The sequence below is a fragment of the Cervus canadensis genome, chromosome 1, assembly GCF_019320065.1.
Source record: "Cervus canadensis isolate Bull #8, Minnesota chromosome 1, ASM1932006v1, whole genome shotgun sequence".
Taxonomy (NCBI): domain Eukaryota; kingdom Metazoa; phylum Chordata; class Mammalia; order Artiodactyla; family Cervidae; genus Cervus; species Cervus canadensis.
Genome location: NC_057386.1, coordinates 110,756,220 through 110,774,258, shown reverse-complemented (window position 1 = coordinate 110,774,258; position 18,039 = coordinate 110,756,220). Strand labels below are relative to the sequence as shown.

At 46.9% G+C, this 18,039-nt stretch overlaps 2 protein-coding genes across 2 annotated transcripts; one reads left to right on the top strand and one right to left on the bottom strand.

The window, feature by feature from the left end:
* Positions 1–6,272: 6,272 nt before the first annotated feature.
* DUSP18 (dual specificity phosphatase 18) lies at positions 6,273–12,204 on the bottom strand. The gene is made up of 2 exons (XM_043436469.1): positions 11,632–12,204; positions 6,273–9,099 (listed from the first exon to the last, which is right to left on the bottom strand). The coding sequence occupies exon 2, from the start codon at positions 9,027–9,029 to the stop codon at positions 8,463–8,465; it is 567 nt and encodes a 188-aa protein (XP_043292404.1). The 5' UTR covers positions 9,030–9,099; positions 11,632–12,204; the 3' UTR covers positions 6,273–8,462.
* C1H5orf52 (chromosome 1 C5orf52 homolog) lies at positions 12,095–16,663 on the top strand. The gene is made up of 3 exons (XM_043436455.1): positions 12,095–12,442; positions 14,674–14,782; positions 16,340–16,663. Exons 1-3 carry the CDS (start codon positions 12,162–12,164, stop codon positions 16,535–16,537), a joined length of 588 nt encoding a protein of 195 aa, XP_043292390.1. The 5' UTR covers positions 12,095–12,161; the 3' UTR covers positions 16,538–16,663.
* Positions 16,664–18,039: the final 1,376 nt, after the last annotated feature.

The window sequence follows — 18,039 nt, the reverse complement described above, 5'->3', positions numbered from 1 at the left end:
GATTCACACGGGGTGTCCGCTGGGTGTTCCCCAACTCTGTCAGCAAGACATTTTTTCTTCAGGGAAAAGGAATTACCGATATTTTGCCAAAGGGTCTAGAAAGATTTGTGGGCTTGGACCCTCTCGGGACCTCTCAACTCCAACGTCTCCCACTTGGGATGCGAAATCCTGGTCTTGCCATATCCCATCCTGAATATTAAAATAACTTAAAAAGGAGGTTCCAAAATCGTATCTTCTCAATGATGAACAAAAATTATTTGGAAAGAAGGAAAGACACCACAGTACCAAAGTGCTGACTTGAGGATTGTCTTGTAGATGCACTATATTTATTTTCCTTTTTCCACAAATGAGCCTTTATTTTTAAAAACACCATTTCTGAGGGTTCCAGTTCTAAGACTGAGTAAGTATAGTCTGTCCTTCCCCCGAATGCAACTAACAACCCAGGATGGAATGCAGGAAGCAGCTCTCTGAGGACTCTCAAAAAGAAGTGGTAGCAGGTGGACTGGGAGAGGAAACCAGAATTTGGGATAAAAAAATCTGATGACAAGCCTCCTGTTTTGCTTTTTGCCCTGGTATCTGCTGGCCTGGTCTCCGAGGCGGCGTGAATCCTGGGGCTGTGCAGTGGACATGGAAAGAAAGGCCTCCAAAAGCAGCCTTGTCTTCTTGGTCTGAGGAGTAGGGAGGGAGGACTCTTCAGGACAGAAATCCCTTTTTTGTCCTTTTTTTTCCCCTTATATAGTCTTGTCCCTGGTCAGGCCTCGTATGAAGTGGAAACCCAGCGGCAGCAGTAGCAGTGGAAGCCAGGAAAACACTTAAAGCTCAGAGGAACTCCTGACCCAGAGAACTGTGGTTTGAAAGGCACGTGCGGTGAGGAGGAGTCCGCTTGCCTTTTTTCCTCTCTTCACCCTGTCACCTGGCCCCAGAGCAGACTCGGTTGCAGGATGCATGCGGCAGGGCAGGGAGACCAAGAGCACCAGTTTCCAGCTGGAGGACCAGGGAAAGGGCGGCCTTGGACACTGGAGAGCATGGGAGAAATCACACAGAGCGGGAGGCTTGAGAAACGGATCCCACAGGCTCACGTGTGTGGATCTGACCCCAAACAGTATTCCAGTGACTTCGACACTACTGGGAAGACCACTCAGATTTCAGACTGGCCCCTGGGTGGCACTAGCTTAGGGCAGACTTGACCTAACATTGCAAAAGTTCAGAAAACCATCGAACTCTGGCACTGTTTAAAAAAAAAAAAATTCAGCTGAGTAAGTTTTTAAAATCTTGTTGGCTTTGTTCTTGTGATTCATGAATTGAGAAGCATCCATCTAGCAAACAGAAGGGGCTCCAGGCCCCTTCTGAGGGACTTTTAGGGGCAGGAGGGAGCAGGCACAAGGAAGCTATTCCAGGCAGAAAATGGCTTTGGTTATTGCAAGTCTACTTTCCTTAGGGGATGGCCAGAGTCTATCAGGCTGATTACCTAACTCGTGCTGATCAGGTGATTCCTGATTGACTGGTTTAATATTCCATTTCTGGAAGAGCTGAAACTGTAGCTAAGTCTCGGTTTGGTGACGTGGGTTTTAGCATTAAGTGACTCCACTTAAAGCTGTTCTCCTGTTTTTAATGGTCCACAAGAGGCATACTGGAACTAATCCTAAATGGATCAACTGCCTCCTAAAACAAAGACTCAACATTTTCCATAGGATTTAACCAAGACCTAGAGTCTCAAAATACGTAATATTCAAAATGCCCAGGACACAATCCAAAGCTACTCTACATACAAAGAACCAAGAGAGTCTAAACACTGAGATGACCCCAATGTTGGACTTATCAGAAAAGGACCTTAGAAATAAAAAGACAGACAGTCTCAGCAGAGAAAAAGGAACTACAGAAAATCACCAATTAAAAAGTTTTCAACTAAGACTATCAATCAAAATTTGAAAATATACTGGATGGTCCTAGTAGCAGAACAGAGCAAAATCTGTGAACTTGAAGACAGATCAGTAGAAAATTAGCTACAATCAGCAGGATATCCACCTCTACCAAATGCCCAGTTGCCTGGGAAATGTGAACATGACAGGAGACATTCTTCAGATGTAATTGAGGTTATAGACTTTAAAATCCGGACTGTCTGGGTTATTGAGCTGGCCTAGTCTAATCACATGAATCCTTAAAGGCAGAGATTTTTGTCTGACTGGATTCGGAGATGCGGCAGGAGGAAAAGTCAGAGGTGTTCAAAGCCTGAGGGGGATTCAATCCTCCTCCTGTTGGAGGCCGCGTGGAAAGCACGGACAGGAATGCGGGCAGCTTCTGGGAGCACAGGGCAGCCCCCAGCTGAAAGGAAGGAAATGGGGTCGTTTTCAACTTCAAGGAACTGAATTCAGGCAACAATCTTAATAAGCTTGGAAGCCGAATCTTTCCCTAGAGCCTCGAGTTAAAAAAACACACGAAACACCCGTGGTTTCAGCCTGACAAAACACCTTGATTTTGGCCTTGTGAGTCCCGAAGCAGGCTTCCCTGGTGGCGCAGGGTAAAGAGCCGACCTGGAGCGCCAGAGGCGCAGACTCAATCCCTGGGTCGGGAAGATCTGGAGGAGGAAATGGCAACCCACTCTGGTGTTGAGAGGGTAACAGTCAGGAAGGCCAGGGGTCTCCAAACGGAGGAAACAGGCTGCAAGTGTCAGACATTTAATCTCTCAAGAGGCAGGAGGAAACAAACTAGTGTTATATTTCCCCCCTTCTCTATACAAATTTAAAAGGAGGTTTCAATTAAAATTCTGTGTTGCCATAAAGAGATTATGGCTCCACCCGAACTTAATTTTTCTCAAACCTAAAGGCTCAGAACCGACTTGACAAACCAGTATGTTATCCCATACATTGTTCTCCTAATCTGTTAATGAAACTATATATTTGTATGGGAATCTGCTTTTCTTCGAGAATCATATCAATCGTTTTATGGCCCGGGATGACTCACCTGGTGCCAAGATTATCTCAGAAAGCATCTTGTGCGGGAGGGGCCTGGTGCCACTCTCTGAGTTTTGAGACATTTCCTTTTTTTTTTAAATTAGCAGACTGCTAGTAGCTATATAACATCCGGCTAAAGACTAGCAGGGGGGCACTCTTTCTGTCCCCTTCTGATGTCTATGTCAGAAGCTTTCTCTATCTCTTTTATACTTTAATAAAACTTTATTACACAAAAGCTCTGAGTGGTCAAGCCTCGTCTCTGGCCCCAGATTGAATTCTTCTCCCCCAGAGGCCAAGAATCCCAGCATGTTTTGTGTTTTAGCAACAACCTTTCAGTATTCTTGCCTTGGAAGTCCCATGGACAGAGGAGCCTGGAGGGCCACAGACCATGGGGTGGCAAAGAGTCGGCACGACTGACCACACAGGCAGGCAGAAGATTCAGTTAGGCCCAACCAGACTCGTGACCCACATAGATTGTGAAGTAATAAATAGGTATTGTTTTTAGCCACTAAGTTTGTGGTGATTTGTTATGGTGGCAAGAGAAAACTAATACACTATCCAATATGAATACCAGCAAGAAGCAGTAAAATACTAATTTAAGGAGATTACAAAAACTTAAGTATGTATGTTAAAATCTCTAGTGCAATCTCTGGAAAAAACTATACAAAATCAAAGTGGAATAATTTAAAAATACTAGTAATTCAAAAGAAGGCATGAAAAGGGAAATAGAGGAATAAAAAAACAGAAAGGATAAACAGAAAACAATAAAATGGTAGACCTAAACCTAAATATCAATAATTTGGGCCTAAACACACCAATTAAGAAACAAATTGAAGATATAAATTTTAAAAAAGACCCAACCAAATGCTGTCTACAGGAAACATACGTCTGGTTAAAAGTAAAAGGACGTAAAAAGATATGTAATGCAAATACCACTTAAAGCTGGAGTGGTTATATTAACGTCAGACAATAGACTTCACAAAATTAAGAAGGAAAAGAGACAATGCATGTTGATACAAGGGTCAGTTCACCATGAAGATGTAACAAACCTAAGTTTGTTGGCACCTGACAACAAAACTTCAAATACATGAAACAAAAATTAATAGAATTGAAAGGAGATGTACACAAATCCACAATTTTAGTTGGATACTTCAACATTCCTTTCTCAGTAATCAATACAACAAGTAAACAGAAAACCACCATCCATCAACTGGTCCTAACTGACACTTATTGAATACTCTATCCCAAATAACCATCTCCCCCTGTCCAAGTGCATAAGAAATATTTACCAAGACAGACCATATCCTACATTGTTAAGTAAACATTAACAAATTTAGAAGGAATGAAATCATACAATATTATGTTCTCTGACCTAGATGGGATTTAAAATTAGAAACCAACAACAAAGAGATGGTGCTAAAATTTCCAAATACTTACAAGTTAAACTACACACTTCTAAATAATACCTGGGTTAAGGAGGACATTGCAAGGAAAACTAAAAAATGTTTTGAAATGAACAAAAATGAAAATGCAGCATATAAAACTTTGTGGGATGCAGCTCTCAAATCCATAATCTAAGTTTCCACCTTAGGAAATTAGAAAAAAAGAGAAAAATAAATTCAATGTAAGAAGAACTATGAAAATAACAACAGAAATCAGTCAAATAGAAAAGGGAAGAACAACAGAGAAAATTAAAGACACAAGGTAGGTTATTCTTTAAAAAGATTCTTTAAATTGATAAACATCTAGCTAGACTAACAAAGAAATAGAGAAGACAAATTATCAGTTTGGAGAATGAAAATGTGATGTCACCCTGCAGACACTAAGGATATTAAGAGAATACTATAAACAACTCCATGTGCATAAACCAGATCCATTAGATGAAATGGATCTATTCCTTGAAAATCACAAACTACCAAAACGCACCAAAGATGAAACAGACAATTTGATTAATCCTTTAACTATTAATGGAATTTATTTCACTGTTAATCCTTTTGAAAAAAAAAAAATCTACAGGCCCAAACAGTTTCACTGCAGAAGCCCATCAAACATTTAAAGAAGAAACACCAATCCATATATCCCTTCCAGAAAACAGAAGAGAATACTTTCCAATTCTTCCCTAATCTAATAAAGGGCATCTACAAAAATGCCTATAACTAACATCATAGTTAATGGTAAAAGAATGAACACTTCTCTTAAGAGTAGGAATACCACAGGACTTACTCTAAAAGTTACAATCACCAACATAATGTGGTATCGGTAAAGAGAGAGAGTGAGACGTATATCAGACTGAATGAAGAGCATAAAAACCGACCCGTGCAAAGGCGTAAAGGCAGCTCAGTGGAGAAAGGACAGCCTTCAACAAACAGAGCTGAAACCATCAAACACCCATATGAAAAAATATGAACCTCAAACTAAACCTCACACCTTATACAAAAGGATCACAGAGATAAGGAGAAAATTTAAACTCTCCAACACCAGAGAGAATCTTTGTGATAGGAGGTTAGGCAGAGTTCTTAGATGTGGCACCAAAACAACAATCCATAAAAGGAAAATCTGCAAAGTAGCACGTCATCCAAATATAACACTTCTGCTCTGCCGGAGACACTTTAAAGAGCATGAAAAGACGCTAGATGGGGGGGAAATACTCACAGATCCATGTCTGAGAAAGGGCTTGTATCCAGAAGACTCTTGAGAGTCCTTTGGACTGCAAGATCAAACCAGTCAATCCTAAAGGAAATCAACTCTGAATATTCATTGGAGGGGCTGATGCGAAGCTGAAGCTTCAATACTTTGGCCACCTGATGTGAAGAGACGACTCTCTTGGAAAAGACCCCGATGCTGGGAAAGATTGAGGGCAGGAGGAGAAGCGGGTGACAGAGGATGAGATGGCTGGATGGCACTACCAACTCAATGGACATGTATTTGAGCAAACTTCAGGAGAGAAGCCTGGTGTGCTGCAGTCCATGGGGTCATAAAGAGTCAGACTCGACTTAGTGACTGAACAACAATCCAGAATATACAAAGAATTTCTCAACATTCAGTGGTGAGAAAACAACTCAACTTAAAAATGGGTAAAAGCACTGAATAGACACTTCACTAAAGAGGGAACATGGAAGGCAATTAAACACACAAAAACAGGCTTAATATCATTAACCACATGGGAAGTGCAAATCAAAGTCACAAGGAGTTAACACCACACACCTATCAGAATGGCTAAAATAAAAAATCTTGGCAGTTCCAAACACTGGAGAAAAACCGGATCTCTCATAGTGGAAGGCAAAAAAGTAGAGATACTCTGGAAATTTGGTGTTTGTTTTGTTTTTTTTTTAAAGTTAAACCTTTACTACATGACTGAACAATCTCACTCCTAGGTACACACCTTAGATAATTTTCTGTTCATATAGAAACCTAAACACAAATATTTGTAGCAGTTTTATTCAAAATTGCCAAAACCTGGAAACAACCCAAATATCCTTCAGTGGGTGAAAGTAAAACAAACTGGCACATCCATACAACGGAATAGCACACAGCCACGAACAGCAACACGTGCGAACCTCAGGCATACTGAAAGCAGCCAGTCTCCAGAGGCTACACCCGCTATGACCTATGAATGGGACCTTCTGGAAAAGGCAAATCTATACAGACGGAGAACAGAGGCGTGTTTGCCAGAGGCTGGGGTGGGGCAAAGGGGCAGCACAAGGGAATTCTGAGGTGACGGAGCTGCTCTGTGTCCTGATTGTGGAGGCAGTGACACAAATGTGTTAAGACACATAGAACCTTACACAGGAGACACTTACATGTGAATTCAAACATTTCAGAACCTGAAACAAAATATACCCAAATAAACTTCTCTTAAAAAAGAAGAAAAAAATGCTTTCAAAGAAATTTTCCACCTGGGTTTCTTTCAGATCGGTTTCTTCTGCTTGGTGGGGGGGGGGGGGCGGGGGGCTTGCCACACTAGCCCTGGCATTTGTGGGTCTGTTTATTCATCAAGAAAATGAGACCAGTCTCCCCTGATCCTAAAATGATACCCGTGGACAGGCTCTCTGTGAAAGCAGGGGAGGGGTGGGTGTGGGGAGAAGGCGTGTTTGGCCTCCACCGGGCTCTGGACCCACATGGAGCAGTTCTCCTTTGGTCTGAAAACCTCTGGGTTAGAATAGCTGGTCTTGACCCAGATCCTTGCATACCTTGGAACCACCCTGGATTTCAGGACCTTCAGTGGAGCTCGCTCATTCATCCCTTTGGCACACACCCCGTGGACCCCAGCAGCCAGCTAGGCCAGGGCTGGCTCTCATGGTCGGTGATCTAAACAAGGCCCTTTGGGGGAAGCTGGATGTGTGCTCCTTGTTCTAGGACTCCCAGGTGACACGGGTTAAACACAGTGGGAAGCCTGAAAAGACTCTGAGATCTAGGCCTCCTGCAAGGCAGGAGTGCGTGAAGACTGAAACCGTTTTTTCCCCGCCCCGTGCAGGACGACTTTTGGGAAGAGCACTTTCTGAGCAATAAGGGGCTGTGCACAGAGGCGGGGAGCCGCTGTTGTGAGGATGACTCTCAGACCCGGGCCAGCAGGGCCAGGGCATCATTCACGCGGACAGCGGCTGGTCACACCAAGCATCTACCACGCGCTAGGGCACTGCGCTAAAGCAGCACGGATCCTCACGATGCCCCTAGGAGGAAAGGGCTGTCATCACTGGGAGAGGAAACTCAGGCTCCAAGAGGCCACAGGCCACATGAGCAGGAGGTGACAGGGCTGTGTTTCGGTTCACAGCTCCAGCCTTCTGGGCTGAGGCCCGATATCAGGCCAGCTCTCCATACGTGCTCCGAGATAGAGACCAATGCCACCTTTCATCAAAAGCTGGAGAAGAGCTTGCCATGTAGAGCAGTGCTCAAAAAAAAAATGTTTAAAAAAAATTTTACACAACAGAATGCTTCGTTTGAAAACTATCTTATATGTAAGTCCAATCAATCCAGAAAACCAGAGTTGGGCAATGGTGGCTAAAGGTGAAAGCAGGGTTGCCTTGGGGCTCCCAGAGTCTCTGGAACACTGCTTGAAGGCTACTCATCCCATAGGTTGGCACTTAAACTGTGAGAAGCACAGGAGGTGCCTGATGCTTAAGGCTGGCTTTGGGTTTGAAAGAATGAGGTGGGATTGTGAAAGACTCATTCCTGGGTTAGTCGGTCATGGGGAAGACTGCCGGATTCCAGCCTTGCCACGTGCATTGGGCGCTGGTCCACTTGACCTGGGCACCACCTGGTTCACCCGCCCCTCTGGTCAGCAGCCATGACTTGTCACTCACTGGGGAGAAAATTTATCTTCACCATCTTACATGTAGTAAGCTGACTCTTTAAAGATATGAATGATAAGATTAAGAGCTTACAGCACCCTTCCTTTTTCCTTGCCCTTATAAACGGCGTCACCTGGTTTTACTGTATTGACGAAAGAAGGGTGTCTGAGCACAGATCTTGGTGGAAGACCAGTGACCCTGGGGCACGTGCTGGCGGAATGGCTCAGAGTGGAATCATTAGATGGACCTCCTTCTCGTAGATGTCAGGGATCATGCCCAAGGGGGAGCTGACCATGCGCACAGTGTTCCTGCCAAATAGCTGGAACTCATAGTGGATGAGCTGCTCCCAAAAGCCGTTGTTGGGCCGGATGATGGGCCGGCAGGACTTGGTCCACGTGTGGGCGTCCAGCAGCGACATGGCGTGGTACTTCATGAGATAGGCGAGGCAGAGGGCGGCCGAGCGGCTCACGCCGGCGGCGCAGTGCAGCAGTGTGCGGCCCTGCTTCATGTCCACGCCGTGGATGTGGTCTGCGATGGGGTCGAAGAAGTCACAGAGTCGCGAGGCGGGCGTGTCGGCCACGGGCACCTGCACGTAGTGGATGTCCTCGTACAAGGTGTTCACCACCTCCACCGAGACGTTGATGACCGTGCTGATGCGGTTGCTCGAGAGCATGAGCCTGTTGTTGGCGGCCGCCCCGCCGCTGATATACAGGCTGCTGGTGATCTGCGAGAGGCCGCTGACCGAGGGCTGCCGGAACTGAACCGGGAAGGCGCCCGGGGGCGCTGTCATCGGGCCGGTGGGTCAGCGGCCTGTGAGACATAAAGGCGGCCTCTTCCTGCTAGGCTGTGTCCATGGAAAACTGAAAGGAGGCAGAGGAGACAGGTGAGGAGCCCCAGTTCAGGGCCCCCTGCTTCATATGACTCAGTGGGGCCCCTCAGCTTGGCTGTCAAGGTCACCTGTGGCCTGGCCCCCTGCCCATCTCTCCTCCCCACTTTTAACATTTCTCAGGTCCTGAAGGGCCTCGGCTGGGCTGAGTCATGTTCTGTTCCGCGTGGACACTGGTCCTCTCTGGCCCAGGGCCCGTCCTGCTCTCAGTCCAGAACCCCCTTTCCTTACAAGCCTGTCAAGTCCTAGTCTGTCCCATTCAGCAGAGCACTGTTGAGCATTGGGATCTTGGCCAAGGGCGACTTCCTGAGGGAAACTTTCTGGGACTATACCCCTACCCTACACGTGATCGAGTACCAGCTCCAGGCAGGTCCCGGGTGCCCTCCTTCCTAACATTTCCTGAAGATGTGCTTTTGCCACTCCCTGTCTATGAGTTCTCGTGGTTTATCACTGTTTCTGCCTTTGTTCCTACTATACTGCCAGTGCCAAGCTGCATGTTCCCACAAGCAGGTGCTTTAAAAAATTTGCTGAATGAAGAAATGACCCCAACAACCAGGACTCTGCCTCCCAAGAGGTTTTCTGGAAAAGATGGGATCTCTGGCCATGTTTCTCTAGAATTTGAGGGAGGAGCTGGCTGGAGGTGAGGGTGGTTCTTAGGCGGCTGGAGAGGAAGGTCAAAGGCTGCCTAGACAAATCCTACCTACCAGTACCCCCAGAGTCCAGTGCAATAGGCTCACCCCAGGTAGGTAGGGCAGATGGGACTGGTTTGTTCTAAAAGTCTTATGTGAAGTGAAAGTGAAAGTCACTCAGTCTTTGAGACCCCACGGACTGTAGCCCACCAGGTTCCTCTGTCTATGTTTTTCAGGCAAGATTACTGGAGTGGGTAGCCATTCCCTTCTCCAGGGGATCTGCCCTGGGATCGAACTGGATCGCCTGAATTAAAAGCAGATTCTTTACTGTCTGAACTAGCAGGGGCAGGGAAAAAGCCCCGCCCTCAACCAGCTGGAAGCCCAAATGCTAAGGGATGTTCTGGATCCTCATCACCTGAAAACCCAGAGAGAAGTGGACAGAGGGTCCCCAAAACTAGTGCCCAGTGGGCAATAGGAATGAGGGGAGACTGTCGTTCATTACAGGGTCAGAAAGTGTGGTGAGAAGACACTGCTCTGGAAGGTGAGGGTAGTGACGAGAGGAAAGTCATTTTCATGCTAATCAAGAAATACTTATCAGGCACTGTGGTAGGTGCTGGGGATACTGAAAAGTACAAGACAGCCATGGCCCCCTCTCTCACAGAACTCAAAGTCTCGCGGGAAAGACAGACATTAAATAGGCAATTAAGGGTGCAACCAAGTTGAGAAATAGGGATAATAGTGCCTACCCTGAAAAATCTTTTACCTTCCAACTTTTAGATTAAAAAGAGAAGAAAATTGAAGATCATTTTTCACCTGTACAAGGAATACCTAAAACTGGTCTAGGAAAAACCTTGGCGTGTGTTATGGACAATTAAGCGCTAAAATTATTGTTAAGTTATCTGGATTTAGCAGAGAATTTGCATCTTGAGTGATCTGAGCTGAACCTGAAGACTATTAATAAGTTATGTTTGGAAGTTTAACTTCAATGAAGTGAATGTTTGTTTTGGAAGAAACAAATACTGACTTACTAAACAAAGATGGTGTGGTATGCTTGTTTTGTTTTTTTTTTCACAAGGCTCCTGAGAACCCAACGGCAGCATCTCAATTCAGTTGAATGAGAAACGTGTTTAGTATCAAAAGAGCCCAAGACACTAGTGTGAAAGTACAATCTCAGAGGCTGGTCAATTACTGTGGCATACTGGTCACTTTGTACAATGTAGATCTGAAGTACAGTGGTGAAAACATTAAATGTGACCTTTCAAAAAGAAAAAAAAAGAGAATCGTGTGAGGATTAAATGAGGTAATCCATGTAAAGTGTTTAACACAGGGCCTAGCACATAGTTAACTACTGTTGCCGTTGTTAGGGAAGTTAAAATCTGGGGCATTGTGAGAATGAAGAGTAAACGGAGTTACTTCAGGCTGGGGCTACAGAGTTGCAAAGATCGCCTGAAGAAATGAACCGAAGATCTGAAGAACTTTTAACTTGAGGGGAGAGAGCGGGAGAAAGAGCGACTCGGCGGCATTTCAGTGTCACCATTTTACTGCCTACAAAGCCTCTGGTTCGATCTCCAAAACAGCATAGCAGCCGGTGTCTGGAGTTAGTATCTCCATTTTACACACGGAGAAAGTGAGGCAGAGTGGGGAAAAGGACCTGTCTAGGGTCACAAAGCAAGGCTCAAAACAGCCGATCTTTCTAGAGGGAAAAGTGGGCAAACACCATGAGGCTTTCGTTAATATTGGGTTATAAAACTTGGAACACAGTCCAAGGGTTGACGGGAGAAAGGCGCCACTTCCAGCGGTGAGTCAGGTAGATTTCCCGGGGAGTTGGCGTTGGAATGGGCTTATTCACCCGCTGTGTCAAGACCTTGGGGTCTTACCTCTCTCTCGCGGGCGGGAGGGCAAGTGCATTCACGAAGCAACCTTGGGCGAGCGTCTCCCGGTGAGAGAAGATCGGTCACGACCCAGGAGCCACCGTCCCCGCCGGCCCGGGGCTCCGGTTTCCATAGCAATGGTCCCTTGTTTCGGAAAAGGATGGGCCGTGCCGGGTCTCCGGAGAAACCCCGGCCTCGTTTTCCCCGTCCTGGAGCTGCCGGGCCCGGACTCACCGGCCACCGCCCTGCGATCACGCGGGAACCCCAACGGTCCTAGTCGAGAAGTAGGGTCCGGGCTCTGCGCGCCGCAGCCTGGTTCTCGCCCAGCCCGTCTCCATGGCAACGCGCCGGGCAGCGCCACGGCAGTCGCCAAGGGACAATCCCGCTGCATCCGCAGGCTTCCGGGCTTCGCCCACAAGGCCCGCCCCACCCCCCCTGGTCCCGCCTTCCTTGCGCGTCTCCCGGGCAACGCGCCGAGCTCCGCTCACCGCGTCTGCGCAGGCGCTCACTCCACGTCTGCGCGCGCTCATAAGAGCATGGATCCCAAGCCGGCTCCCATTCCGGAGTTGCTCGCTAAAGCGGAAGACGAGAACTCAGCGGTTGGCCAGCAGCTTCGGCCCTCGGTCACATGGAACCTAGTGGGTTCGCCCACTGCCGGTAGGGTCGCCCCTCAGGCGACCACCAGTTCTGGCACCTACCCGGCGTCGGCCTTCTTCCGGCACAGTAGGCTCAGTAACCGCCGGGACAGTCACGTAAGGAGCCAGCCGAAGATTTGCTTCCTGCGGCCGCGGACCGCGCAGCCGCTGGTTCTCTTCAGGTGCGGCCCGAGTACCCAGAGCATTCTTCAGAGCCCGGACCCCCGGGGAAGCCGAACTCCCTCAGACTTATGCTCCCTCAGGCAGCTGCGGGGATCTTGGTCCTGGCTCTCCAGAACCTTGGGCGCCTCAGAGCCCGGACTTTTTTTAGACCCCAGGAGAGTCTAAATGCCCCAGTCTAGGTCTTCACCCTCTCCGGAGCCCGAACACCCTCAGCCCGGACTCTGAAGGAGGCTGAGAGTCCCACCTCAACCCATATATCCTCCGAACGCCCGGGCCGGGCCTCTAGTCTCCCAGGCTTGACGTCATCTGTCCAGAAGGTTCCTGGCGCCCCCTGGGCAGAGTCGAACTTCCTTACCTGGGTGAGGCCCAGGTTCCCTCAGGCCTGAAGCTTCCCTCAGTTTGCTATCCGCAGCGAGCCAGGGAAAGCCCTTAGTTCCCTCACCCGTGGCCCCGTCCCCACAGACCTCAGCTTCCCCTCGCCTCCTCCATTTCACACTCCCTCAGAGTACCCCCCTCCCCGCACCCTCCACCCCTGCCTTGTTCTGGCAGCATTATGGTTCAAAATGATCATTATTACTTGAAAGGGAGTATTTCCAGTCATGGCCTCCCCCCCTCCCCCCGCCCTTCCCAGAAAGTATTGGTAATTTGGTGCACCACTGAGTGGGTTAACTGTTTAGTGTATCTAGGTATTTTACGCTTTTTTTCCCCCCAGCAGAATTCGGGGGACTTTTGATTGTGAGCATCTTGATCTCTAAAGGAGTCTTTTCTATCCCCTCATGTCTTTTCTGTCAGAAAAAAATTGTAAATGGGAGATAAAGGGTGTTTGTTTCTACTTGTTTGTAGATGTAAAAACATTCAGAAAAGCACAGTTCCGAACTGGCTGAAAATGAATTAGGGGAAAATTTTTTTAATTCTTCAAAATGTTTTATCCTTTAAAATTTGTCCTGTTTTTTTTTGTCCTGTCAAAATAGTATGCACTTATAGAAAAATAAGATGGACAAGCAGGATGAATGTCTGGAGACAATCACTGTTCCAAACAGGCTGACAGTGAATTACGATAAAAAGTTTTTTAGTCCTTCAAAGTTTGTCCTATTGTCCTATTAAAATAATATATACACTTATAGAAAAATCAGACAAGCATAATGAATGGCTAGTGACAAATACTGTTACCATTTTGGTGTATATTGTTTCAGATCTATTCATAAATATGTACTGCAAAATGCCTATGCATTTTTTTTTTTTAGTGGTAAGGAGGGAATATGTCACAAAAAATTTTACTATTTTGTAAACTTGCCCCCCCATACACTGTGGATGTCTGTTTTATCCATAGCTGCTTACTATTTTATTGTATGGCCTAATCACAATTTATTCAGTTGCTTCCTTATTGTATATTTAGTTTCCAAATTTTAGAAAATATTACGAATAATTATTTTTAAGTAGGCTATAAATAAATAAATAAATATATATATATATATATATATATATATAATAGTTGCAAAACCACTTCATGGTGTCACCAAATTATCAAAAGTGAAAACTCAATGCCTGGTATTATCCATTTTTGACCAATTCCTCATTTTAACCAAATTGTTAATCTCTAGTTTGGCCTGGAGCACCTGGCTTTGTTCTGCCACACCCCATCCCATCCCAACTTCTGCTTCTCACCCTCCAGAGTCTCCTCAAGTGTTCACTTCAGACTTTCTTTACCTTTCTAGACTTTTCCCAAACCCTTTTCCCTTAAAATTTCCCAATTAGCAAACATAACCTGTGTATAAGCATTTTTTTCTCTTTTTTCCTGATTCCTTTGACCTTCCCCACCAAGATCTCCCTTAGACCTAGGCTCAAGCAATGCCCTCCCCCCAACCCCCCTCAGATTTATCCCTCTGACTTTGCCTCTTTCCTCTAAGACCTTCACCTCCCATTTCATCCTGCATTTTCCTCAGATGACTGCTCCTTTGGACACTTCTCTTGTGGATTACTCTGATCTTTCTACATCCTTCTCAGGATTTTTTTTTTCCTCTCAGCATCCAAGAAACACCCCTTAGGCACACATATTCCACAGGAAGAAACCTAAGCCTACTCCCTTGTTCCTCTGACAGTTATGACAGGGCAGTGCCTCTCCCAAGAAACTTCAGGAAGGCCTAGCCACTACTACAGGATCCCATCAGATCAGGTTGTGTTCTAGTCCTGACCCCAGCCATCAAGCCTGTACCACCTTCTCCCTCTCCAGCTTAATGAATTCCAGTGAAACAGCAGTGAAAAAATTTTTACCCAAGAGCCACTTATCTCGGGTGATAATACGTGACAACCTCAGTGCGCAGCGAATCTATGAGATGGAGGTAAAGTCATCACAAGCCTTTCCATTAGAGGGCGTTAGTGGCTTGATCGATGTTCATTCCACTCGGGGAAACCTTGGAGATCTTAGAGGTGGTAGGAGGCCGTCAAGGTGCTCTAATACAAGCCTCTTTTACAGAGGAGACAGTTGAGACTCTGGGTTACTGATTCACCCAGAGTGTCATAGCTATTCCTTGTTTGAAGGAACCAAAGAAAATTCCACATCTCTTGGTTCCTGTGGCATTTTTTCCCCTCAAAACACATTACCTTTCTATTTAGGGAGCCCCTGAGTGGATTCCTACAATCTTCTGTAAAAATAAGTCTTGCTTCTAGAGCTTGAAGTGGAATTGACACCATTTGGTCATTTTTTTTCACTTCAGGGATTATCTCCCGTTTTTCCACAGGAGAACTGAGACTTTTCTACTTTTTGCTTATGGACAAGAAAGGTTTGACCTGCTTACCCAAAAACCCTCAGAAGAAGAGGGAAACCACAGTGTCATCATCCCACAGACCCTGACTGATTAATTCATTAAATGCATCTTCTGGGCTCACTTGGGACAGGCAGTGTTTTGGGCATGAGGAAGAGACTAGGGAACACGATGGACTCTGAGAACGTGCTCGTTTCTTCCACTAGAGCAGGCAGGCCAGAGTTAAGCTGCTGTACCCTTCTTGACTTTTTTGAGCTGTTCTCCATGTTCTCGGACCAAATCTGGAAGGACCCATGAGATTCTGACATTGAAAACAGTGGGAAAGGTTTAAGAGATGGTGGGAGATCTTAAGTGTCACTGAGACCAAAAGAAGAGTAGAGGTGTGAGTGTTTCTCTCTCTGCTAAACTTCCAGTGGCATGGTGTAGTGGAATTAGAGCAGTGTTTCTCCCCCACAAAGTTCTCCCATTAGGGGAGGAGACGGCTTTGGCCAGCCATTGATTTCTCAGGGCCTCCAGGAGGGCAGTGAATATCTAGTTGGGAACTCTCTGAACAATGCTCTGAGAACAGTGGATAATGGCTGGTATCCCTGCATGTGTGGCTGTGGTTCTCAACTGGGATGGCTATTCCCTGTGGGGACTTTGGCGATATATCGTAATAGAAGATATAAGTAGGGAATTCCCTGGTGGTCCAGTGGTTAGGTCTCTGTGCTTTCACTGTTGAGGGTGCATGTTCAATGCATATCCAGAATGCCACAAGCTGTGTGGTGTGGCCAAAAAGAAGTCCAGTTCAGTGACATAGGGGGTGTCACTGACAATATGCGGGGGGCACCAAGTGAGTAATCGGGACTGAGTGATAAGAGGTAAGGACGGGGGGTTACGAGATGCACCCTTTCCCTCCCTCCTCCTGACCACTCTCCAAACAGAGATGTTAGGCTCTGAGGCTGCAGACTGTCAGAAGGTTCCACAGGAGTGACCTAGCTCAATGCCCTCACTTTACAAACAGGGAAATGGAGCTCCCTGTGAGCCAAGTTACTGATGGAATATTGAGTTCATCTGGCTCCTTTTCCACCTCGTAGCAGCAGCACAGATGCCTCTCTTACTGTGAAGTAACCTCACCTCTGCTTTTTTTGTAAGATAAGAGCTGCAGACAAGACCAAGAAAAAGATGAGCCATTTGTATGACCACCTGAAAAAGAAATTCATGACAGACCAGCTCAGAAAGTTGGGGCGCTGGCGACGGGGATCCACGAACATCCGGGAGTACCTGGATAGCATCCGAGGGAGCAAGGTCCCATTAAAAGCTCAGCCTCACAGGAAAGATCGGCCACCCTAGTCAAGGCAGAGTGGTCCATCCTGGGGCCGTGATGACACTAGGCTGACCGGAGACAAGCTGGAAGTGAGCCAGTCTACACCATTGTAGAACAGCAATAAATGAGACCTGTGGACGGTGGAGCACAAAGGCCCTTGGCAGTGCTGCTGTTTCTTGCCCAGTCCCATCCCCCCTTTTCTGGTGAAGGCAATCCTGATAGTCCTGTAGCTGCCCAAGTTGAAAGGACTGAATCAAGCCGGCTTCCAAGGTTAAGGCAGAGATTGACCTCTGGTACCCACGTGTCTGGTGCAATGCCAGGCCAGGTGTGCTGGGACAGTGGTACCTTGCATGGGAAGGGCTTGGTAATGCCACTACCTGGCATTCCAGTGGTGAGTCAAGGTGGGGCATCAGGCAGACTTGGGTTAAGGGCTGTTTCTGCCATCCATCAGCTGTGAGACTCTGTAACCTCTCTGAACCTGTTTCCTTTGGTGAAAATAGGAGGTAGCAGTGAGGGAACCTACCTCCAAGAACTGGCATGAGGATGTGGAACACTTGGCCCAGGGCCCATCATTTGCATGGGCTCTCACCACAGTGCATTCAGTTAGCTTCCAGCCTTGCCAGTCCTGCTGCCCTGGCCTGCCTGCTGCCCCAACCACACCTGCAGGCTCTTCGTCTAGAATGATTCTTCAGGGCTGTTCACCCTCCAAAGCTTATCTCAATGCCATTTCCTCACCGACCCCTCACAAGCTTCTCTGGTCTTCTGCCTCCTGCCTGCCCCTCTACAACCCAGCCCAAGCCACGTGGGTTCCCCTCTCTGAACTTGGCTTAGCTGTGGTGGTTTCACTCTGGCTTTCGTGGTAGATGTTTGGATATTTGTCCCAGCCTTAGATCAGACTATACAGCCTTTGAGAGTAGGAGCCAGGGATCCCCAAGATTCAGTTCAGGTGTCTTCTGTGCTACTCCACCCCACCAGAAAAGGCCTCACCTTTGTGTGCTGACTTGTCTGTCTGCACTGAGCATGCGGTTGGCTGTCTCTTGTTCACTCTGTCTTGCTGACCATGTGAATATGTCGATGGCTGGGTTACTCACTCGTTCATCTCTGTAACCACAATGCCCAATAACACTGAGCAGTCACTCTCTTTTCTAAGTGATTATTCCTTTGTTTAGTTACAGCTTCAGCACAGTGCCCAGAGTAAGGTCACGGTACATATTTTTTAAAGTTAACCAGATTCCCTCACTTTACAGATGAGGAAACAGGCCCAGAGAGGTGGCTTGACTTGCCCAAGGTCACACAGCAAGTTAGTGGCAGAGAACTAGAAGCAGGTTTCCTGACTGCCGGGGAGTGGTCGTTCTGCATCACCGCAGCTGCTAGGTAAGGACCTCAGTCCTCATGGAGCCTTTCCGAAGTCCTCTTCATGTGTCCTCATCCAGGGATGGAGAGCCAGATGTCCACGATGCTTCTGTTTTCCCTTTAATGGTCTTCCTTTGAGAATATGCTACTTTTCAGTGGGATCCAAAACCTTATT

Bases quoted from the DNA above. Each gene is read 5' to 3' on its own strand.
- DUSP18 (XM_043436469.1), bottom strand. From the start codon at position 9,029: ATGACAGCGCCCCCGGGCGCCTTCCCGGTTCAGTTCCGGCAGCCCTCG.
- C1H5orf52 (XM_043436455.1), top strand. From the start codon at position 12,162: ATGGATCCCAAGCCGGCTCCCATTCCGGAGTTGCTCGCTAAAGCGGAA. The intron at 12,443-14,673 runs GTGCGGCCCGAG...CTCCCTCTCCAG, and splicing joins CAGCCGCTGGTTCTCTTCAG to CTTAATGAATTCCAGTGAAA. The intron at 14,783-16,339 runs GTAAAGTCATCA...TTTTTTTGTAAG, and splicing joins AGCGAATCTATGAGATGGAG to ATAAGAGCTGCAGACAAGAC.